The following is a 24,568-nucleotide window of genomic DNA, read 5'->3' on the forward strand; positions in this document are numbered from 1 at the left end:
GAGAAGTCAAGGACGTGTTATGGGCTTCTACTTGATCGACTACTTGCCTTTTATAATAAATAAAAACTTCAATAGAACTTTGAATTAAGTATTTGTTAAGTACGACCTTCGTCTTGGACGTGTGTAATTAATGTTATCCTCATTTTACCAGTACTATTTATTGTTGCGATATTGGTGTGAGTTATGACTTTTAAAAGCTTGGTCACTCTAGTGTAATGTGGTTGGATAAAAACATGTTTTCATATTGTTTGCAAAGTGGAAATAAGTTCATGTTTCCTTGCCCATATCACCTGATATTTTTTATCCGTTTCCGGTCCAAGTCCGCTCCGAATCCGTAGTCCGATATAATTCGCATTCGAATCCGCATCCGATCAATATCCACTCCGCTCTGAATCCGACAAAAAAATATGGTAAAGGCATTATCCGATCCGTTTACATCCGTAGGCACAGTGGCTCTCAAAAGACAGCGAGAGGTAGGTCGGCAATGGCGGAGCTACGTAGAAGGCTGAGGGGGGCGTAGCCCCCCCCCCCCCCCCCCCCCCCAAAAAAAAAAACCAAAGTGCAATTGTTTTACTAGGTAGTAATTTGTAACAGCCTGAGACCGATTCTTCAGGATAGCTATTATATTGGTTGGTCTATTATTATTTTTCATTGCATCATGTCATCGTGTCATCATGCCATTAAAATTTGCAACTAAATTAAAACTCAAGTAAATAAATTGCATAGATCTTTGATCTATTTAAACTGAGGGAATACACATGATGATTTCTCTTTATAATATATCTTCCCAATATAGGGAGCTAAAATAATTATTCCATTAACTCAGAATCACCCATAAACATATTTGCATTATTCTTCAATTTTCCTTTATATCCAACTCAACTTCATATCTTCCTTTGCGGGCATTTAGTAAAATTGAGTTGCAATTTTACTTTCTCCATAAATGTTCCACATCTGCACATTAATTCTTCTATCACATTTTAAGTACCCACCATAATTCTCAATATTTTTCGGACACTTCTAAACATAGACCTAGTTCAAACCCATTTGAATTATATTCAAATGAGTTTGAATTTAAACTTTTCGATCATGCCCATGATATTTTTCTTGGGTCAAGCTCATTTTTGTGAGTCCAGGAAAATTAACCTATTGCACAGAATCCATTCCTAGCCCTCTCCCCATTTACTTTTTCTCTGTTTATATTCAATAAATAGAAAAAAGGAGAGAGAGAGAGAGACCAACGTCAGGGCGCCATGCATACCTGCGACCCCACGCACGGCCCTTCTTCCTTATCTTTTATTTCCTCTCGCTCGAACTCCTTCTCCCAGATGCTCGCCGCCATGGCCGCCTTCTTCCCCCCCTCGCCACCCACGAGCATGCCCGTGAGCTTCTTGGTCGTAACTCGTGTGGCTGCGTGTTGCGTTTCCGTGGCCATGGCCTGCGAGTTCTTTGGCCATGGCTTAGACCATGATTTTTTGGTGAGCTACTACCGTTGCGGTCGCGTGTTGCCAGCGATGATTTTTTTGCTGCAATGCGAGGTCGACAGCCATGGACGGCGATGTTGTTTTGCTACAACAAGCGTAGCGGACAGACACCGCGGCAACAGGGGTGTTGCAACCTGCGGCAAGAAATGCTAGAACCGGTGAGGACGTTTGCTACAACTGACAGTGCAACAATGTTGTGACCTACGCGACGAGATACAAACCGGCGGTGACGGCGACGATAATTTGTTGCTGCAACCGTGTCTCCGTTTTTGCTACGATCGTGTGATCCTGGTCGCTCCAATCGGACGGATGCTAGCCCGACCGGCCGAAAATTGGGCCGACCGGCCGGCGCCCAGCGCTGGCCTTCGATTGGACGCATGCGGCGGCGGAAACGATGAGAAGGACAGACAGTCGAGCGAGTGCAGGCACACAGTGTACGGGGGAGCCGCGCGGCCCACTCGCAGTCACACGACGGACCAACCCACCTCGCCTCGACCCGTACCCGGTCCACGCCCCCAAATTTCTGGTGGCTTCGGTGCCTCTCGATCCCCTCCCATCCCCCACTCCTCTCCCCGCGCTCGTCCTCTCCGTCCGCCGCGGCCCGCATGTAAGCGATCGCCGCACTGCCCGTCCGACCGGCCATGGCGTCGACGCTGCTGCGCAAGGTGTGGGGCTCCGTGCTCTCCCGCGCGGTGCCGCGCGACCCGGACGCCTCCGCCTCCTCCTCCTCCCCGCGCCGCCGCGGCGCCCCGGCGGCGGCGGCGGCGGCGGAGTACGGCTCCCTGGGCGCGCTCGACGCGGTGCCGATCGACGTGCTGGCGCAGATCCTGCGCCTGCTGGGCCCCGCCGACGCCGCGCGCTCCGTCGCCGTGTGCCGCACCTGGCGCCTCCTCGCCTCCGACAACGCGCTCTGGGCCTTCTTCCTCAGCCTCGGCCCCGACCCCTGGGACCTCGTCGTCTTCGCCGAGACCCACCTCGCCGCCGGCCCCGCCCAGCCCCGCAGGTTGCCCTTGCCCCCCCTCCTCTTCCCCCCTGCCTCCTCACGCGGCCCGAGCCTTTCCATTTTGGCGTCCCCGCTTCGTTCGCCTAACTAACAGTAACAGCACCGTGCCGTGCGTACGCAGCGTCTACTTCGGCACCGTTCGCGTCCCGCCGCAGCTCTCCTTCAAGCGCATCTACGGACAGCGAGCGCTCGTCCCAGGCTCTATCATAGTCGATGGTAAGTAACAGCCAGCATCTCCCTTTCATGCGCTTAATCATCTAGTCAGCCAGCGATTGTATAAGTGTATTATATATGCATTGATTGCTTCATTAAGGGATTGTACGACCAACAAATGCCCCCATTTGGACAACTCTAATGATCTTACCTTCAGTCAGTCACTACACATTTTTTCCCCAACGGCCATGCGTCCGGACTCCGGATTCCACTGTTAACGGTAACAGAACATAACGTGATTAGTTATCTTCAGTAATCATTAGGTCGTTATGGTAGGCTGATTGTATCTGGCCCTTTGCTTTGTGCGAGGTGATAGTCATTTTTGGAGGGAAATCGGCAGTGTTTTTATTGACCCCTGTTGTTTTGTTTTATGGCCTCCATTAAAATGGTGCATTCCCTGTTGTTTGTTTTCTTAAATTATAGGTGGATCAGGCTATTGCAAGTATGGCTGGAGCAAGTATGCTGCTCCTTCTGGGCGTTGTGCAACTTTTCTGGTAAGCTGTGGTGATCAGTAGAATATGAAATTTACCAAGCCATTGCGCGTCAATCATTTATCATGACAATTTTTTTCTTTGTGGAACACACTGACCAATGTTGGTTTAACAACTTCACGGTAATAATAAGATAATTGAATTGATAATATCATTTATGTCCTACTTTTGCTGGGATCATCATGCAGGAATTTGGTAACATCGAGTCCCCTATGTATGCAAGACTTCGTCACTTTTTCTCGACAATCTATAACAGGTATGTAACATCTTTTAAGTTCCACTGCAATATCTTGTATATAAAAAATTTGCTTTACCTTTTTTGCTCCATTTCAATAGACAACATTTTCCGTTGATGATTTTGAGTTCTCACTGGGTGAATTCACTTGAAACACACACACACAACTTATATTGTGAAAACTTTCGTTGACTAGGTTAGTCTACTATCAAAGTGGCTGCACCATCTCTTGCTTGATCACAACACACGAGCAATCAATATGCGTATCCAGATATTCTTGCCATAAACTCTATCTATTCTTGACTTTTTATAGGATGCATGTAAAGCCTTCTGCTCGACCAATTGTTGTTGCCCTTCCCCTCTGCCACTCCGATGGTTAGTATTTTAGGTGATACAATTTTCTACTTTATCATTGTCTATTCTGTCTTACATTGTTTACCTTCATCACTATTTCTATATGGCGGCCCTGTTATATGGTTACATTTTTTTGCCCATCATTTTTTTTCAAAATCAGGGGCCATCCCTCGGTTTCATTTCAATTAAGAAAAGAAACCACGAACGAGTTCTTACACCGACAGACAGCAAAAACTAAAGGAGTGTCTACCAGCCTGCCACTAGAGCACAGCATAAAGCAAACCAACGAAACCAACACAGTATGAGTTCAAAAGACCCCAAACAGACATGCAGGCTAGGGGGTGTCACAAATAGTAACTAGAGAACAGCACATGGATGGGGTCTTCTTCGTTGGGATGCTGCTTCTGATATTCCACGGTGCTCCTTCCACCATGTGCAGCATTCCCCACCGCCTCCTTCAAGGATACAGAGCCAACCCACCTTTTGCAGTGTATCAGTCTGGTTCCAGTGCAAAAGGTGCCATCACACGACAGATGCATCCACGGCGAGGTCTAAAATTCCATCAGGAGCCCTCCCTGAATCCTGGAACGGTTTTGTGTGATCTCTCAAATAACGAGAGGCCAGTCCTAGCACCTGTTTCATACTGATCCAGGAGCACCTACTGAAAACAATGGAGTCCTAAAATTCCACAGCCCCCACAGGACAGCAGAAGAGACTACATTAAGATGAAGATATTTTTTGCGACAGAGCCAGAGTTTTGCAACTGATTCAAAGTTAACAATAGAAACTTGAAACAATTTTTCAACATGTGCCCATCAATTTGTCACTATGGTTGATAAACAATTTCAAACTTCTTTGTCTGACCGTATGTTTCTAACTCAACTTGGCGCAGATACCGAGGCTGCTAGGGCCTCAAGAAAGCAATACAAGGAGACATTGTACTCGGTTTTGTTCGACATGAATGTTCCTGCTGTTTGTGCTGTTGATCAAGTAAGCATTTTTATGTTCCCTTGGTGATTTTGTTCGCCCTTACATTTATCACCTCTAGATGTACTTTTTGGTCCAACCTTGTGTACCACTGTCCCTTTGATTAATTTTTTGTCATAATGAGATTTGAGACGCTATTTTTCTTTATCTTTGGAAAAGTATAAGATTCGCATATTATATTGTGTCAGAATCATGAGTCGCGGTTCAAGCTGGACACCTGGAACTTCTCAATTAAGAATTTTCTATAATACATTTTCTATATTTTGTCGTCAAATTTAAATCGAACCTCAATGTAGTTGTAGTCTTGTAGAAGCCACCTTTCTGTTTACTTTATTCATTAACTTTACCTGCTGAAGAAGATATTTTGGGAGATTGTTGACATGTGTTTTTGCAGGCACTCCTAGCTTTGTATGCTGCTAGACGAACCTCTGGTATTGTTGTCAACATTGGATTCAATGTCACATCCGTTGTTCCCAGTAAGTTCTGGTGTAAGGTTCGACTCAGTCGACCATCTTACTGTTTTCTTCAGTATCTAATGTATCTTCTCTTAAGATCAGTAAACATGGCCGATATTCCAAGCCTTTAGGCCTACCACAATTTTATTACATCGAATATCAACTTAATGCAAAGAACCTGCTTGAGTATTGATAAGACTTATGTGTGGGCTGTAGACTGATAATTATTCATGGTCGGGCTTTGTCCCAAAATGTTTATAACACATGGAACTGCGTCTAGATCAAGTGGTAAAAATACCCATTTGTTTTATCTTATGTATTTTCCTTGCAACAGTCTTTCAAGGTAGGGTGATGCGTGAGATAGGCATTGAAACTGTGGGGCAAGGTGCTCTGAAACTTACTGGATTTCTAAAGGAGCTATTGCAGCGAAGGAATATTTCTTTTGAATCACTGTACACTGTTCGGACAATCAAGGAGGTAGGGTCTTTGTTTATTATCCCAATATAGCTAATGTAATTTGTTGTAGCTTGCGTTCTCCACACAAATATCACCTAGTGGCCAGTTGTGCTTGTAACTGATTAGTTGGGGGCTACGGACCAACTAATTGTGCTTGAAACCTATATTATTAGTTGAGGGCGACATAGTAACAAACTATTTGTGCTTGGAGCCATTAGTTGGGCAACCTATTTTGATTATGTACATGACAGAACTGGAGATGATAGCTAACACATGATTCTACCTCCCTTTCCTCTTCTATCTGTAAAGAAAATTTGCTACGTCGCGGCTGATTATGAAGCAGAACTATGTAAAAACACACAAGCTTCCTGTGAGGTGGATGGTGAAGGGTGGTTCACTCTATCAGAAGAAAGATTCAAGATGGCAGAAATCCTTTTCCAGCCCCAGATTGGAGGAGTGTATGTTATCTTCTCTGTTGCGTAACCTTGCTTGTCCTTTTCCTTTTAATACGGTTCGCTTACGCTTGCTCGATGTTGGTGTTGCAGTCGTGCTATGGCTTTGCACAAAGCAGTATCTCTATGTATGGATCACTGCTACAATACAGAGGTGCTCCGTGACCACAGCTGGTTCAAGACGGTGGTTTTAGCTGGTGGATCGTCGTGCTTACCTGGTTTGCCAGGTATGCTTGCCTTATGCATTTTAATACTACTGAACAGCTGATTGGAAGTTAATGCATAACACAACAAATCTAGAACACTGGTGGATAAGGCTGTATTTTCATTGTGAACAGAGAGGCTCGAGAAAGAGCTCCACAAACTTCTTCCTCCATACATCTCAGAAGGAATAAGGGTTCTGCCTCCTCCATTTGGCACAGACACCGCCTGGTTCGGTGCAAAGATGATCGGCACTGTAAGGACAGCGTCGATTCTGGTGATCAGTTTATCGCACTTTTATATTCACTAATGACTGCCGTAATTCAGGTGAGCACTTTCTCGGATGCATGGTGCATAAACAAGAAGCAGTTCCGCCAGAAGTCACGCCACAGTGGTTCGTCTTTAGTGAATGCATGGCGATAGATCGTGACGGACGCAGCTATGATTGGCAAAGCCAGCGAAAGAGCCATGAGGTTGTTATCCTCTAAAATATGGTACAGATCTATACAGCATCAGTCCCCGGTGTACATAACAGATATATGGTTACATGTATATGGATGATAGATTATTGTGAGTAAATAAAAATGATACATTGTTATTGGCTATGGGATGCTGTATAGCATAAGTGAATGTATCATGCTGTGCGCATTTAGAACGATTCTCTTATCATTTATGTACCCGTACATCATTGCTTTGGAGATGAAATAATACCATCTATTTATCTTGAACTGGATCACGCTCTAATTTATCGTTGCCCTTCCAATTCTCTTTGTTTTTTGAAGTTAACTATGGCTTTTACTCCTTCCGTTGCAAATTATTTGAAGTTCTAGCTTTATCTAAGTCAAATTTCTCTATATTTGGCCAAGTTTGTTGAAAGATATGTTACTGATATCTACAGCATCATATATATGTTTGTATGAATATGTTGCATCTAGTGAAACTAGTTTGTGTCGTAGATGTTGATGGTTTTTATATATAGTCAAACTTTGAATTTGACTTGGGACAAACCTAGGATTTCAAGGGCAACCACTCCAATTCTGCCGTTGAAGCACGGATCAAGCCCTCATTGAATTGCCACAATAAGAGACCATCGTGTACCATGGGGATTCACCCAATTTTGCCGTTGAAGCACGAACCAAGCCTCGTTGAATTGCCACAATTGTGTACTCCCTCCGTTTCAAATTACTCGTCGTGGTTTTAGTTCAAACTAAAACCACGAGAATCACCGCTAAGCACATTGGCTACGGGACTGCCTGATCTAGATAGGCAGCATCACAAGACCAAGGACCTTTGCGAGGCTCGAAAGAAAAAGTTGTGTCGTTGGAGTCAGGCCGATGGTGTTTACCTCCGCACCAATCGAGGGTGGCGACTGGGTGTTTCAAATGTGATGTCGCCATGATCCATTGAGATAATATCATGTGGAAATCAAGTTTATGTGGAAACCACATGTAAAACTAGGGATGAAAATGGAGTAGAGACGGACGGAACTGAGTGCTACTACATTTGTTTATATATATATATTTGCAGAAGCGGAAACGAATACAGAAACCCCGGAAATGAATATGTAAACATATGCTACCAGAAACGGACACGAAGCGAATACAAAGCGGACACGAAAACAGAAGTAGGATTTGACCGGAATTTAAAAATTCCTTGAATCATAGAGAAGTACACACAAAAAGAAAGAAATTTAATGACTTGTTAACATGGCTACAAAACAATATCATTATGTTAGTAACTTAGCGTATTATTATAGTTGTACTGGACAATTACATATAGGGTCAAGCTGAGTACATATGTGGTAGTAGAAGTTGGGCCTCAAATGATACATTTTACTTATTGTGTCATTGTGTGTTGTTTGGTTGTTAGGCTACAAAACAGACATAGGCCTATAGTAAAAACGTTCCGTTTTTGTTTTCGTTTTCGCATAAAAAGTATCATCTCCACTTCCGTTTTGCATATTTCCATTTCTTTTTCATATTTCCTGACCGTTTCCATTTTTCCTCTGGAAAAGCGAAAAGTTTCCACTCCATTTTCATCCCTATGTAAAACTACGTTTGAAGTTTTAAAATATATCTAAAATACAGTAGTGATGTCCTGTTAGCATGTGAATTCCAAGTACAAACACAAATTCGTTTATACAAGGTAAAAAAACAAAATCAACATTGAATAGTGCCCAATGTCACTATTCATTGCTGATTTTTTTATAGCTCTTAAATTGTTTATTTTTTTGAACTTGGAATTTCACATGGCAACATCACCCTCTTAACATACTTTATATGTTTTTTGAACTCTTAGATTTTCCACAAAATTTTCACAGGAACTTGGTTTTCATCTCTCCAATCCATTAAGCATTTCAAGGAGTACCACAATTCCATAGAAATGTTTGCATTGCTCTGTTTCTATGACATGATCATTCAGAAAAATTACAGACCAAACAGGCTTGGATTTTAGGTACTTGGATTTTTCTAAGGGATTTTAGGTACTTTGCTTCGACATTTTCAACTTCAAAATAGTTAGGGGCTCTCTAAACCCACGATTCTTTCCCAGCCAGAAAATCCAATCAAAGCATGCAATGGATAGCCACACATATCATAGATACGACAGAGATTTAACTTAACGGATAACGAAACGTCAGGTAGAACAGACTACCCAGACCCAACGGACTTGACATGGCAAGAGTACATTCATACGAGTTCAACAGGGGCACGACGGCCTCAAAAGTCCATTCACTTCGTCACGGGGTGGGGTGATACTTTTGGCTGGTTATTTAGGTGATAACGGTTCTGGCTCGGCGCATCCATGGTCACCAGCTGGCCGTCCAAGCTCTAGCCCATGGCGTACTTCTGTGTCCAGGAGCGCGCCGTGGACTCATACTTGGCCCTATCAGTCTTGTACATGTGAGCGATCTCGGGCACCAGAGGATCATCGGGGTTCGGGTCCGTCAGCAACGAACAGATTGACAGTAGGACCTGTTAACAGAGACAGGTAAATGTTAGAGAAACATAACCAAAGATTGTTGTGAGATGAAGGTGCTCAAGGAACCGAGCTTATATCAGCAACAAGCTTTAACCTAAAATGGAATGACGAAGCTAGGAATGCAGATCATTACCTTTGATATGGTCAAAGCCGGGCTCCACTGTTCCTTGAGAATGTCAAGGCAAATGCTGCCGTTGCTGTTGATGTTTGGGTGGAACACCTTGGTGCGGAAAGAGACCTGAAATATGTTCATGTCTGAATGTCAGAAAAAAAATAGATAAGATAGCAAGCAGCAGCAAACTAGTTGTTTGAGGACCCCCAAGACATTTGAGTAACAGTAATTGCAATATCATAGAATTAAGATGGAACTCTTTTTTACAAAGGTTAGCTCAGAGAAACACCGGAAATTACCTTCGGGGGCTTGAAGGGGTAATCCGGTGGGAAATGAATGTTCACCAAAAATAGACCACCGGTGAATGGGCTGTCCGAGGGTCCCATGATAGTGGCCTGCCAGTGGAACATGTCCTCACCTACAGGACCTGCCCAAATAAACGGAAAGTAACAGTATTACACAACAGTCAGACAAACACATTTGTATCAAGCGAGTCAAGTATGAGTAGAAACAAGTCTCATTTGCTGCGAGATCAAACAGCTGCTAGCTTTAATTATGTGAACAAGTTGAGAATTAGACATGAAATTATGTTATCAAGGGTTATCCATCATATACACATCCAGTACAATGATTAGAATAATTCAAAGTTCTTTGATCTTAATTTCAAGAGGTTAGTGGAACCAACTGCTGTATTAAATAACATCAAGTCACCCAGGAGGCCAGGACAGGACATCCACTGTAGCCAGGAATCTCCACTAAAAGACAGAACATCAGGTTTACACACATTATGAATGCTAAAGTTGCTTCAGTAATTATATTTAATCCTATACGCATTGATAGACCAAGGAAAACAGGTGACCATTACAACCTAACTTGCTAAAACATAGGCCACTCTTGATGATCCTCTCTATTGGTTAGCCTGGTACTGTTCATGTTTCTCAATTAGATTTACACAACATTAATTATATTTCTTCCAGTATGCACTGATAGACCAAGGAAAACAGGTGACCATTGCAACCTACTAAAACATAGGCCACTCTTGACAATTCTCTCGATTGATTAGGCTGGTACTGTTTATGTTTCTTAAATAAAGCTTGAACAACATTAACAAAGCTAAAGTTGCTTCAGTAATTATATTTCTTACAGTATGCATTGATAGACCCAAGGAAGAAAGGTGACCCTTGCCACTCACCTACTAAAACATAGGCCACTCTCGACAATTCTCCCTATGGATTTGGTTGGCACTGTTTATGTTTCTTAAATGGTCTAGTCCATGCCTAACAGATAAGGTTGGTACAGTATGTTTAATAAGTAGTCCTAGTCCATGCCTAACTGTCCATATAAACTTCAAGTCCTTGGCAATTTTAATTTCTTCTGGTTAATGGCAGTTAAGATAGCATATAGTGCCACAGGGTGGTGCATGTTCCTCCCATGTGGTACTGACCTAATGAGCTGTTGACAGTAAACTGTAATAAGGTTGGCATACCTTAACCTAACAGAACAAAATCCAAGGGTTTTTTAATGGCCTGCTCAGAAGATACATCACACACATGACATGAGTCAATCATATTAATAGGCCATGCACAGTTCATAAGCAGTATTCTCCACCAATCAATTCAGCAAACCTAAAAGCACTGCGCGAGCACAGCTAAACAATCGACAACCTAACCCCCATGACCAGAAACTAACAACCAAGACCACGCAAACGGCGCGCCCATCCTGACGCAATTCTACTCGGGGCGAGATCTAGACGGAATCGAACGGGGCGGAGGGGAAATCACCTGCGCTGCATGAGGTGGGAGGGTCCTTCTGCAGGTCCTTGAGCTCCTTGAGGATCCTCTTGGACGCCATGGGATCAAACCCTAAATCGCCGAAATCCGGCACAGATCAGGCCCTAGAAAACAGATCGAACAGAGGGACGGGGTGCGGCGTCGCGCGTACCGACCGGCGGGGGCGACGGGGCCGGCGGTGCTGCGGCGGTGGGCGGCGGCCGCCTCTCCCCTCTGCGGCGGCGGACGGCGGTTGGGGACCACGGGGCAAGAGGGGGCGAGAAGGAGTCGGAGGATTTGGGTGTGGGCAGGCCGGGGGCGCATTATATAGGGCGGAGGGGCGGCCTCGGCCGTCCGATCGCGGATCGACGGCCGCCCGCGGCTCGCGTGATGCTTACGCTGGACGCGCACAGATTCGCCCCCCTTTCGGTGCTTTTCGGGTGGGGAGGGAAATAAGCATGTTTTTTTGGGGAAATTTCGCAAACAAGACGCCATTAGCCCTGAGCCGGTGACGATGACAGGTGGGGCCGGTCCCAACTCTAGGGTATTTGGAGGTAGTGATTCCCTTGATGAAGAGTAACATTTTTTTCTCTCTACTTACTTATACAGTACTTCCTCCGTTTCTAAATATAAGTCTTTTTAGAGATTTCAATGTGGACCACATACAGATGTATATAGACATACTTTAGAGTGTACATTCACTCGTATGTAGTCCGTAGTGGAAATTTTAGAAAGACTTGTATTTAGGAACGGAGAGAGTACTTATAAAAGGTGTTATTTTCCAAAGTGATTCGTCCAACCTTACATACGTTTTTCCTCCTTTTCGTTTTGATTTTCCTCTGTCTTTGGGGTTTTTCACCGATTTCCCATGAAACCCGTCTTAAATATCCCACCTTTTATTGAGTTAACAAATAAAATTATGTTGTCTTTCATAAACCAATAAAAATGATAAAAACATGATTTTTGTTTAGGTAGTCATTGGTAGGGCTTTATAAAACATTTATTTACAATCCATCGGGGTTTAAGTAATAGACTTGGCACCGCTGCACGCATTTTTCTGGATTTATTTTAGACATTTCGGCAATGTTTATCCAGTTAGAGGAGATGTTCCATACGACTACGAAACGTCTGTGGTGACTTCGTTAATCTTAATATGTTACGTCGGCTCAGTATCTTTGGGTGAGTATATATATGCGTATGAGAGCATTTGCGATTGTATTGTGTTCCAAAATAATATGGGTCGGTAAATCATGGACTAACATACTAGAATATTTATAGCATGTGACAAAGCATGAGCAATTGTCTATGTCATTTAGAAAATAGTGTCGCTCCTACTGCCAGACAAAGTATTTCGTCCAATCTTATATACGTTTTCCCTCCCTCTCTCCGTTTTAATTTTTCCTCTCCTATTTTATTCATTGTTTTATTTCAAAACCGTCTTAACTATTCCATCTTTTATTGTCTTATTTCAATAAGTTTTTACCAAATACTTCCTCCTTTTGGAGATACTTGTCGGAGTAATGGATGGATGTATCTAAACGTATTTTAGTTTTAGATTTTTTTTTTAGAAAAGGAGGCTGACCCCCGGCCTCTGCATCTGGGCGATGCATACAGCCACTTTATTAATTATTCTCACAAGACCTTACAAAGTCATACAACAGTAAGACTAAAGCCGTCGTCTAAGCAACAAGCTGTCGCTACACCTATCCAGTTGATGAAGGGGCGCAGATAGCCGGGCCTAATACCAACCAGACATTGCAGCCAAGCCTAACATCTAAGACCTGAGACCCCAACCTAGCCACTTGCCGGATCTGGGGCACACACTGGTCCGGCGTGCTCTCAGAGGCCGCCGCCGCCAACTGTCACTGCTCCATCTTCAGAACTGTACTGATGCATCAACCTTGCTCGGTCCAGCTATCGTCGACGCCACCATGGCGCCCAACGACACCTCCTCCCTGCGCGCAAACAGCTGAGCACGTCGCGGTCGCCAGTCATACACCTCAGCGCCATGCTGCCAAGTACCAGCAGCCGACACAACTTGAAGTCCTTGGAAGATCTGTCGTGCGTAGCAGCTGCCGACCAGGCATGACAAAGCGTAGCACCTGTCGGTCAGCCATGACTTGACATCTCCACCGAAGCTCCGTGCAAGACGAAGCCGCTCCACCTCCTGCCTCTGACTTCCAGCGCTGCTCCACAAACGATGCTCCCAAGAGAGAAACGACACCGCAGTGCCGCCATCGTCCGATCTGGAACACCAGATCCTAGGGTTTCCCCCAGAGCAGCACGAGTGGGTCGACAGTAGTTACACGACGATGCCTCCATCAAGGTAACGGCGAGGACGCCGCCATCGTCTGCCGTCGGCTCGGTTTTCACCGGCAACCATGTTTCCCCGACTCATAGCCGGGACGAGATGACGGATCTGGAGATCCGACCACCTAGCCTCAGGCCAACCACCTCCGACGGAGGAGATGACCACCACCGCCCTGTCCCGCCTCCATGGAGAAGGGCCGTCGGACTCCACCGCCGTCAGTAGCTGCACATCTAGCACAGCCACCAATAGCACATCTCGAGCACCCTGGGGATGCCTCCCCGACCTGCCTCGGCGCCGAAGGCCGAGCGCAAGCTACAGGACGAATCCGGCGAGCAACCAGCAAAACCGCATGCACCACGGATGCCAGCCCGAAGGGGATCTCGCCCGACTCTGCCTAGCACAGGTGCCACCGCCCCCGCGTCGTCCAGATCCGGCAGAACGACCACCGGCCGCCGTAACCATCACCCGCACGCAGCCCGCCTCGTGCAGCCCTCCACGCCAGCCACCGTGGCAGCCCAGCGTCGCCGCGCCCCACACAACGCCGCGTTCCGGCCAAGGTAGATCGCCCCACGGCGATCCCGCCTCGCGAGAAGGAGGGAGCGCCCCGCCGCCGCCCATGCCGGGCGGGCTTCGCCCGCCGGCACGCCCTGGCGGCGGCGAGGGGAGGGATGGGGAGAGGGTCGCGGTTCGGCGGTGGCGGCTAGGGTTTCCTCCCCTGCCGCCCGTGCATGGAGGTTTATGTAGTTTTAGATACATCCATTTTTATCCATTTCTCCAACAAGTATTTTTATTTAGGTAGATAAACCATGGGCGGGAATTTATAAATATTTATTTGTATAATCACATCAGGGCAAGTAAAAACACGAGCTAATGTATTAAATATTTATATCAATGTGATGCGTGGATAATTATCTAGTGAAGGAAAGAAGAAAAGGAAGATGACGAGAGACCATGCTGAATGAATATCCTTTTTTGTGCGGAAAAGGAACTTTCCATTCATCAACTAGGGGCCATGGCGGTGCGGTGGATCTCGGCCCTTACCAGCGAGAGGGCTCTATTTTCAATTGTTCATTTGCGTTTTTATTAGGTTTATGTCCTGCTCAGGAAGACGAGACGACGGCGGCTCCCTGAAGATGGAATAAGATTATCCCCGCCTAGCCCCCGTCCCGATGGTGTGTCTAGCATCGTCGGTGGGCGTGTGCAGGTGTGTCTCCGGCAAATCTGTCCTTGGTGGATTTGCTCGAATCTAGTCGTAGTTCGTCCACATTCATCTGTCTTCAGGTTGGATCCTTCCGATCTACGTTATTCTTCATTGGCGGCGGTTGCTGTTTTGCTGCGCTGGTCCTACAGGGCCTTAGCACAACGACTTCCTGACTGCCTACTACTACAAGGTTTGCCCGGCTCCGGCGAGAGAGGGGCGATGATGGCAGCGCGCCTTCGGCTCGCTTCGGTGCTTGTAGTCGTCGCTATGTGGTCTACGGATCTGGATGTAATTTTTTATTTATTGTGTTTGTTATACTGTCATAATTGAAGATAAATAGATCGAAAGTTTTCTTGCAGAAAAAGCTAGGGGTGTTATAGTCTCGATTATATAAAGGAGAATCTCCTCCGGTGCATGGTATACCCAAATAGTCGTACGAGTCATACCCGTCTGAACAAGCTTATGGATGACAGTGATGCTACTGGAATTTTCTGTGATCCCTCTCAAATCCTGACTTGGTTACTGAAAATTCCAAGTTAGGCCTAACAAACTAGAAAGAAAACAGTACATGTTTATATTCTATACACAATTATACTAAACGAGATGTTTATAATTTCCAAAAAGGAGTACTCAACAAATTTTATGGATACATAATAGTAGTTTGTTAGTAAAACTGCGGATAGAAAACGTGATATATCTCCCATTGACAAAACAGGGAAAGTCAAATTGGTAGCACGTGGCAGACAACATTTGGTAGTATTACCTTTTGGTTTCTGGAAGTATATACACCCTGTATGAGTTTTTTTAATAACTACAAAAAAAGTTTAGTTTTTTTGAATAAACTAGATTTTTTTGCATTAGTATATAAACTTTGTCAAACAAAAACCAAGCGTTAAGAAAAACAAATTTTATTTGCTATTATAGGTCACTATTCACACTATTTTGGCTGAAAAGTCTTGCTACCTCTTAAGCATGCGTTGGTTTCCCTTAAAGAGGAAAGGGTGATGCAGCAAAGTAGCGTAAATATTTCCCTCTGTTTTTGAGAACCAAGGTATCAATCCAGTAGGAGACTACACGCAAGTCCCTCGTACCTGCACAAACAAATAAGAACCTTACAACCAACGCGATAAAGGGTTGTCAATACTTTATATCCTCGATGGCAACAATAAAATACGTGCCTTGCCGCCCCTGCTGTCACTGGGAAAGGACACCGCAAGATTGAATCCAAGGCTAAGCACTTCTCCCATTGCAAGAAAGATCAATCTAGTAGGCCAAACCAAACTGATAATTCAAAGAGACTTGCAAAGATATTTAAATCATACATAAAATAATTCAGAGAAGAATCAAATATTATTCATAGATAATCTTGATCATAAAACCACAATTCATCGAATCTCGACAAACACACTGCAAAAAGAATTACATCGAATAGATCTCCAAGAGAATCGAGGAGAATTTTGTATTGAGATCCAAAGAGAGAGAAGAAGCCATCTAGCTAATAATTATGGACCCGAAGGTCTGTGGTAAACTACTCACACATCATTGGAGAGGCCATGGTGTTGATGTAGAAGCACTCCGTGATTGATTCCCCCTCCGGCGGAGCGCCGGAAAAGGCTCCAAGATGGAATCTCACGGGTACAAAAGGTTGCGGTGGTGGAAATAGAGTTTCGTGGTGCTCTCGGATGTTTTCGGGGTATATGAGTATATATAGGCGAAAGAAATAGGTCGGTGGAGCCACGAGGGGCCCACGAGGGTGGGGGCGCGCCTACCCCCCTGGGCGCGCCCTCCTACCTTGTGGCTGCCTCGTTCCTTCATTGACGTCCACTCTAAGTCTCCTGGATTGTGTTTGTTCCAAAAATAACTCTGCCGAAGGTTTCATTCCGTTTGGACTCCGTTTGATATTCATTTTCTACGAAACACTGAAATAGGCAAAAAAAACAGCATTTTGCACTGGGCCTTTGGTTAGTAGGTTAGTCCCAAAAATAATATAAAAGTGCATAATAAAGCCTATTAAACATCCAAAACAGATAATATAATAGCATGGAACAATCAAAAATTATAGATACGTTGGAGACGTATCAAGCATCCCCAAGCTTAATTCCTGCTCGTCCTCGAGTAGGTAAATGATAAAAACGGAATTTTTGATGTGGAATGCTACCTAACATAATTCTCAATGTAATTTTTTTTATTGTGGCATGAATGTTCAGATCCGAAAGATTCAAGACAAAAGCTTAATATTGACATAAAAATAATAATACTTCAAGCATACTAACAAAGCAATCATGTCTTCTCAAAATAACATGGCCAAAGAAAGTTATCCCTACAAAATCATATAGTCTGGCTATGCTCTATCTTCATCACACAAAGTATTTAATCATGCACAACCCCGATGACAAGCCAAGCAATTGTTTCATACTTTTGATGTTCTCAAACTTTTTCAATATTCACGCAATACATGAGCGTGAGCCATGAACATAGCACTATATGTGGAATAGAATGGTGGTTGTGAAGAAGACAAAAAGGAGAAGATAGTCTCACATCAACTAGGCATATCAACGGGCTATGGAGATGCCCATCAATAGATATCAATGTGAGTGAGTAGGGATTGCCATGCAACGGATGCACTAGAGCTATAAGTGTATGAAAGCTCAACAAAACAAACTAAGTGGGTGTGCATCCAACTTGCTTGCTCACGAAGACCTAGGGCATTTTGAGGAAGCCCATCATTGGAATATACAAGCCAAGTTCTATAATGTTAAATTTCCACTAGTATATGAAAGTGACAACATAGGAGACTCTCTATCATGAAGATCATGGTGCTACTTTGAAGCACAAGTGTGATAAAAGGATAGTAACATTGTCCCTTCTCTCTTTTTCTCTCATTTTTTTATTTGAGCCTTTTTCTCTTCTTTTTTTATGGCCTCTTTTTTTCTTTTCTTTTTTTTCGTCCGGAGTCTCATCCCGACTTGTGGGGGAATCATAGTCTCCATCATCCTTTCCTCACTTGGGACAATGCTTTAATAATGATGATCATCACACTTTTATTTACTTACAACTCAAAAAATTACAACTCAATACTTAGAACAAAATATGACTCTATGTTAGAGGGGGGGGGGTGAATAGGCGCTTTAAAATAATTACGGTTTAGGCTTGAACAAATGCGGAATAAACCTAGCGGTTAATTTGTCAAGTACAAAACCTACAACACTAGGCTCACCTATGTGCACCAACAACTTATGCTAAGCAAGATAAACTACTAGGTGATAGCAAGATATATGACAAGAAGCAATATGGCTATCACAAAGTAAAGTGCATAAGTAAAGAACTCGGATAAGAGATAACCGAGGCACGCGGAGACGATGATGTATCCCGAAGTTCACACCCTTGTGGATGCTAATCTCCGTTTGGAGCGGTGTGGAGGCACAATGCTCCCCAAGAAGCCACTAGGGCCACCGTAATCTCCTCACGCCCTCGCACAATGCAAGATGCCGTGATTCCACTAAGGGACCCTTGAGGGCGGTCACCGAACCCGTACAAATGGCAACCCTTGGGGGCGGTCACCGAACCCGTACACTTTGGCAACCCTTGGGGGCGGTCACCGATACCCGTCAAATTGCTCGGGGCGATCTCCACAACCTAATTGGAGACCCCAACGCTTGCCCGGAGCTTTACACCACAATGATTGAGCTCCGAACACCACCAACCGTCTAGGGCGCCCAAGCACCCAAGAGGAACAAGCTCAAGGGCACCAAGCACCCAAGAGTAATAAGCTTCTCAACTTGTAACTTCCACGAAGCACCGTGGAGAACTCAAACCGATGCACCAAATGCATGGCAAGGGCACACGGAGTGCCCAAGTCCTTCTCTCTCAAATCCCACCGAAGCAACTAATGCTAGGGAGGAAAAAGAGAGGAAGAACAAGAAGGAGAACACCAAGAACTCCAAGATCTAGATCCAATGGGTTCCCCTCACAAAGAGGAGAAAGTGATTGGTGGAAATGTGGATCTAGATCTCCTCTCTCTTTTCCCTCAAAAACTAGCAAGAATCCATGGAGGGATTGAGAGTTAGCAAGCTCGAAGAAGGTCAACAATGGGGGAAGAACACGAGCTCAACGGATAAGGTAGAATGGGGAAGAAGACCCCCTTATATAGTGGGGGGAACAATCCAACCGTTACCCCCAAAACAGCCCCGCAGAGGGCGGTACTACCGCAGGAGGCAGCGGTACTACCGCTGATCACAGCGGTACTACCGTTCCACCGGGCGGTACTACCGTGGAGTCTGGAGGGCAGGAGAGAGACAGACCCAAGCGGTACTGCCGTGGTGGTTGGGCGGTACTACCGCTCGTGAGCGGTACTGCCGCTGCGAAGTACCGCACTATCCGACACGAAAAATGACCCCTCAAGTCGACGCGGTAGGGGCCTGGTACCGTAGCGGTACTACTGCTGAGGACCCACCAGCGGTACTACCGCTGCGGAGCGGTACTGCCGCTTGTGACCCCTAAGCGGTACTACCGCTCTGGAGCGGTACTACCGCTTGTAGCACCCAAGCAGTACTACCGCTCCAGCCCGCGGTACTACCGCTGGGACCAAAACTACCATAACTTCTGCATATGAGCTCCGAATTGAGCAAACTGAAACTTGTTGGATACAAGACGACGAGTAGCATCAAAACAGCGACTGGTTATAGTAAGAAGAGGCAGGGAAGGTATGCCAACAAAATAGAGGAGTGAAACCTCCAACCGAGAAGAACCGGCATAACCTTCCAACATCGAAAACATCATAGAAGATGCGAGTGAACTCCGCTTTCGATGAACTCGAGCTTGTCATCAAGATGACCATAAGCTCCAAAACTCACAAAGAGAAAAACCAAACAAGAACCAAGAAAGATGATGCAAGGATGCAATGGTTTGAGCTCTCTACGAGTTATACGATCAAGCTACTCATCGAGAGCCCCCCTTGATAGTACGGCAATCGATCCTATAACCCGGTCTCCCAACTACCATCATGAGACCGGTAAAATAGAAAACCTATCAAGGGCAAACCTTTGCCTTGCACATGGTCCACTTGAGCTAGATGATGACGATCTTGACTCCCTCAAGATGGACCACCTTTCTTGATTGCGTTGGCTCGATGAAGACTAGTTGATTGCTCCCCCATATTCCACTATGGGTGAGCCACCCTTCCGCACATCTTCACAAGTCCATTGTCACCACAATGGCTTCAAGCATTTGATCTCTTCGTGATGCTTTACTTGAACTTGCCCGCTTCACTTGAACTTGCACACCGCAACCTAACCCCACAAAGAACTCTCACGAAGACCATGGGTTAGTACACAAAAGCGTAATTGACAATGCTTACCATACCACAGGATCGCTTGATCCCTCGGTACATCTTGTGCGCTTTGTGTGTTGATCAACTTGATTCACTCTTGACTTAGTCTTGATCAACAATGACTCTTTCCAACTCTCTTCATTTGGATGATGTCTTGAAGGTAAACATGAATGATCACACAATCTTCTTCTTCAAGACATGCTTGCAATAAGCTCAACTCTCACATGACCAATCTTTGGATAAACTCCTTGAAACCAACACATGGACTTCAAGAAATGCCTATGGACAAATCCTTCAAATATAACTCAAGGCAACCATTAGTCCATAGAGATTGTCATCAATTACCAAAACCAAACATGGGGGCACCGCATGTTCTTTCAGGTGTGTCCAGCAAGGATGATTGTGGTGAACTAAAAAGCAAAGACTCAAATTATACAAAACGCTCCAAGCAAAGCACATATCATGTGGTGAATAAAAATATAGCATCAAGTAAAGTTACCGATAGACAAAGACGAAAGAGGGGATGCCTTCCGGGGCATCCCCAAGCTTAGGCTTTTGGTTGTCCTTGAATTTTACCTTGGGGTGCCTTGGGCATCCCCAAGCTTAGGCTCTTGCCACTCCTTGTTCCAAAATCCATCAAATCTTTACCCAAAAACTTGAAAACTTCACAACACAAAACTCAACAGAAAATCTCATGAGCTTCGTTAGCGAAATAAAACAAACCACCACATTAAGGTACTGTAATGAACTCATTCTTTATTTATATTGGTGTTAAACCTACTGTATTCCAACTTCTCTATGGTTCATACCCCCCCGATACTAGCCATAGATTCATCAAAATAAGCAAACAACACGCGAAAAACAGAATCTGTCAAAAACAGAATAGTCTGTAGTAATCTGTATCAAACGTAAACTTATGGAACTCCAAAAATTCTACGAAATTAGGAAGTCCTAAGTAATTTGTTTATTAATCTACTGCAAAAAGAATCAACTGAAAAGCACGTTTCTGTGATTTATGAAAACTAAGCTTGTGCGTGCAAAGTTTCTGTTTTTTACAGCAAGATCAAATAACTATCACCGTAGGTTATCCTAAAGGTTCTACTTGGCACAAACACTAATTAAAACACAAAAACCACAATCATAGCAGTAGCATGAAGGATTATTTATTACTAAACGGAAACAAAAAGCAAGAAACAAAAAATAAAATTGGGTTGCATCCCAACAAGCGCTATCGTTTGACGCCCTAGCTAGGCATAAAAGCAAGAATAGATCTAGGTATTGCCATGATAATGATAACGCAAATCGCGAAAACTCATCTCATACTCCCTACGTTCAGCAGCAAGTTTTCTTTGTGGCAAGTAAAAGTAATCAAAAGGGCTAAATTTAATGGGACAAAAGTCCCCAAGATCAAGCTCGGGAGGTATCGGTACCTCCTTTGGCCCCTCATATTGCACAACCAATTCATCGTTATAAGCATTCTTTTGGCAAAAAGTCATGAGCCTTTGTCCAAGATAAAAACCTAACCCATTGTTCTGGATAGCAAAGTTATCATTAAATTCAGAAATCCTGTCAACTAGAACATCGGTAGGGACCTTTTTTCTAAGGTTTTCATTAAAAGCAACATGATCTAAAGATCGTAAGCGCATTATATCTTCTTGATAAAAAAGGATCGCTTCTATGGGAGGACGGCCGGCGTCCACCCTATAATGTGCAAAGTTTTCGTTTGCTTCTTTTATTATAAATCTGAACTCATGAGCTAAAAAGATGGTAGCTGCACGCTTAACAGAAGAATGCTCAATATTGGAAAATTCTATAAAAATCCTCTGTATGCAAGGATGCATGTGGATAAATTGTCTTTCAAGTTCAACCACAAGCAAAGATATAGCATCCGCAAGACTACTAGTTTTGTGAAGAATAGACCCGCCCATAGTGGGCAAAGCACCGGCGCAAGTAAAGAAATCTTGAATAACTCCTTTTCCAATAATATTACCACTACCAATCCGAAACTTTTTAGTGTGTAAAATAATAGGTTCTTCATGAGGATTATCAAAAGCATCAAAGTTTTCCATGTTATTTCCATTATCCTTATCAACGATAACCTCCCCAGTTTCGGACATGATGGCGGCAAATTGCACAAAGAGCGAGCACACAAAAGGTAAGCAAAAAGAGACGATCGGAGGAAAAAAAAGGGCGAATAAAACGGCAAAGGTGAAGTGGGGGAGAGGAAAACGAGAGGCAAATGGCAAATAATGTAATGCGAGGGATAAGAGTTTGTGATGGGTACTTGGTATGTCTTGACTTGTGCGTAGATCTCCCCGGCAATGGCACCAGAAATCCTTCTTGCTACCTCTTGAGCATGCGTTGGTTTTCCCTTAAAAAGGAAAGGGTGATACAGCAAAGTAGCGTAAGTATTTCCCTCTGTTTTTGAGAACCAAGGTATCAATCCAGTAGAAGACTACACGCAAGTCCCTCGTACCTGCACAAACAAATAAGAACCTTGCAACCAACGCGATAAAGGGGTTGTCAATTCCATCACGGACAGTTGCAAAAGTGAGATCTGATAGAGATAAAAAGATAAATATTTTTGGTATTTTTATGATATAGATTGGAAAGTAAAGATTGCAAAATAGTAAACGAGATGTAATATGATAAGAAAGAGACCCGAGGGCCATAGGTTTCACTAGCGGCTTCTCTCAAGATAGCAAATTCTACGATGGGTGAACAAATTACTGTCGAGCAATTGATAGAAAAGCGCACAGTTATGAGAATATCTAGGCATGATCATGTATATAGGCATCACGTCCGCGACAAGTAGACCGAAACAATTCTGCATCTACTACTATTACTCCACACATCGACCGCTATCCAGCATGCATCTAGAGTATTAAGTTCATAAGAACAGAGTAACGCATTAGGCAAGATGACATGATGTAGAGGGATAAACTCAAGCAATATGATATAAACCCCATCTTTTTATCTTCGATGGCAACAATAAAATACGTGCCTTGCTGCCCCTGCTGTCACTGGAAAAGGACACCGCAAGATTGAACCCAAAGCTAAGCACTTCTCCCATTGCAAGAAAGATCAATCTAGTAGGCCAAACCAAACTGATAATTCGAAGAGACTTGCAAAGATATTTAAATCATACATAAAAGAATTCAGAGAAGAATCAAATATTGTTCATAGATAATCTTGATCATAAACCCACAATTCATCGGATCTCGACAAACACACCGCAAAAAGAATTACATCGAATAGATCTCCAAGAGAATCCAGGAGAACTTTGTATTGAGATCCAAAGAGAGAGAAGAAGCCATCTAGCTAATAATTATGGACCCGAAGGTCTGTGGTAAACTACTCACACATCATCGGAGAGGCCATGGTGTTGATGTAGAAGCCCTCCGTGATCGATTCCCCCTCCGGCGGAGCGCCGGAAAAGGCTCCAAAATGGGATCTCACGGGTACAGAAGGTTGCGGCGGTGGAAATAGGGTTTCGTGATGCTCTCGGATGTTTTCGGGGTATATGAGTATATATAGACGAAAGAAGTAGGTCGGTGGAGCCACGAGGGGCGAGTATATATAGGCGAAAGAAGTAGGTCGGTGGAGCCACGGGGGACCCACGAGGGTGGGGGCGCGCCTACCCCCCTGGGCGCGCCCTCCTACCTCGTGGCCGCCTCGTTCCTTCCTTGACGTCCACTCCAAGTCTCCTGGATTGCGTTTGTTCCAAAAATAACTCCGCCGAAGGTTTCATTCCGTTTGGACTTCGTTTGATATTCATTTTCTGCGAAACACTGAAATAGGCAAAAAAAAAAGCAATTTGCACTGGGCCTTTGGTTAGTAGGTTAGTCCCAAAAATAATATAAAAGTGCATAATAAAGCCCATTAAACATCCAAAACAGATAATATAATAGAATGAAACAATAAAAAATTATAGATACGTTGGAGACGTATCAAGTCTACGAGTGTTTTTTCATTTTGTGGATTTTTTCTTACAAGTACAACGGAAGGTCAACTTTATTTCTAAAATATTTTCAGAAGTTTTTATTTAATTACTATTTTTTCATATAGGGTGTATATACACCTATAGATCAAAAGTTTCCCTTCGATTTACAACCACAATGACCTAATCTGGGGCCTATATGTCCGCGGTCGCGTTCGGGCCCGTCCGCGCACAATGACCGAGCAAGCATTCAAAGTCAGCGTCCACAACCGGATCCATCAAATAAAATCCTCAAATTCATACTCCGAATAAAAGAACAATTTTGCTAAAGCACATCTAAATGTGTCATAAATATTACACATCTAAGTCTTATGTCATTGATCTTGCGCGGAGATTCGTGTGGGTATTTTCTTTTTCTTTTATACTTGATTTAGTCACTTAGATGTGCAATTTAGACGTGCCCTAGACAGAAGAACTACTACTTCCGTATATAGGGAAATTTGCTAAGGATCCAAATCTTACAAAATTCCTCTCTACTTACTTATATAGTACTCACTCCATTCCTAAATATAATTTTTTTAGAGATTTCAATGCGG

The 24,568-nt window shown here is 44.0% G+C and overlaps 2 protein-coding genes across 3 annotated transcripts; one reads left to right on the forward strand and one right to left on the reverse strand.

Annotated features, from left to right (window-relative positions):
* The first annotated feature begins 1,911 nt into the window (after positions 1-1,911).
* LOC109753568 (actin-related protein 8) lies at positions 1,912-7,059 on the forward strand. The gene is made up of 12 exons (XM_020312490.4): positions 1,912-2,487; positions 2,609-2,703; positions 3,124-3,194; positions 3,380-3,447; positions 3,740-3,801; positions 4,673-4,770; positions 5,162-5,243; positions 5,557-5,699; positions 5,988-6,136; positions 6,224-6,357; positions 6,469-6,587; positions 6,659-7,059. The coding sequence occupies exons 1-12, from the start codon at positions 2,126-2,128 to the stop codon at positions 6,752-6,754; spliced, it is 1,479 nt and encodes a 492-aa protein (XP_020168079.1). The 5' UTR covers positions 1,912-2,125; the 3' UTR covers positions 6,755-7,059.
* A 1,867-nt stretch (positions 7,060-8,926) lies between these two features.
* Positions 8,927-11,643, reverse strand: LOC109753556 (ubiquitin-conjugating enzyme E2 28). 2 transcript variants are annotated; one of them, XM_073509317.1, is made up of 5 exons: positions 11,368-11,643; positions 11,204-11,284; positions 9,722-9,849; positions 9,444-9,548; positions 8,927-9,303 (listed from the first exon to the last, which is right to left on the reverse strand). In XM_073509317.1, exons 1-5 carry the CDS (start codon positions 11,513-11,515, stop codon positions 9,160-9,162), a joined length of 606 nt encoding a protein of 201 aa, XP_073365418.1. In that variant the 5' UTR covers positions 11,516-11,643; the 3' UTR covers positions 8,927-9,159. The 2 variants fall into 2 exon arrangements, with proteins under 2 accessions (XP_073365418.1, XP_020168067.3); XM_020312478.4 differs by having other exon boundaries at positions 11,364-11,492.
* Positions 11,644-24,568: the final 12,925 nt, after the last annotated feature.

This window comes from Aegilops tauschii, chromosome 2 (genome assembly GCF_002575655.3).
Source record: "Aegilops tauschii subsp. strangulata cultivar AL8/78 chromosome 2, Aet v6.0, whole genome shotgun sequence".
NCBI classification, from domain to species: domain Eukaryota; kingdom Viridiplantae; phylum Streptophyta; class Magnoliopsida; order Poales; family Poaceae; genus Aegilops; species Aegilops tauschii.

What these genes read in the sequence shown, in the direction of transcription:
- LOC109753568 (XM_020312490.4), top strand. Translation starts at nt 2,126, where the DNA reads ATGGCGTCGACGCTGCTGCGCAAGGTGTGGGGCTCCGTGCTCTCCCGC. An exon ending in TTCTCGACAATCTATAACAG is followed by an intron (nt 3,448 to 3,739) that starts GTATGTAACATC and finishes GACTTTTTATAG; the next exon opens with GATGCATGTAAAGCCTTCTG. An exon ending in GTGCAAAGATGATCGGCACT is followed by an intron (nt 6,588 to 6,658) that starts GTAAGGACAGCG and finishes GCCGTAATTCAG; the next exon opens with GTGAGCACTTTCTCGGATGC.
- LOC109753556 (XM_073509317.1), bottom strand. Translation starts at nt 11,515, where the DNA reads ATGCGCCCCCGGCCTGCCCACACCCAAATCCTCCGACTCCTTCTCGCC. An exon ending in CGGCCCCGTCGCCCCCGCCG is followed by an intron (nt 11,285 to 11,367) that starts GTCGGTACGCGC and finishes TCGGCGATTTAG; the next exon opens with GGTTTGATCCCATGGCGTCC. An exon ending in CGGCTTTGACCATATCAAAG is followed by an intron (nt 9,304 to 9,443) that starts GTAATGATCTGC and finishes CTCTGTTAACAG; the next exon opens with GTCCTACTGTCAATCTGTTC.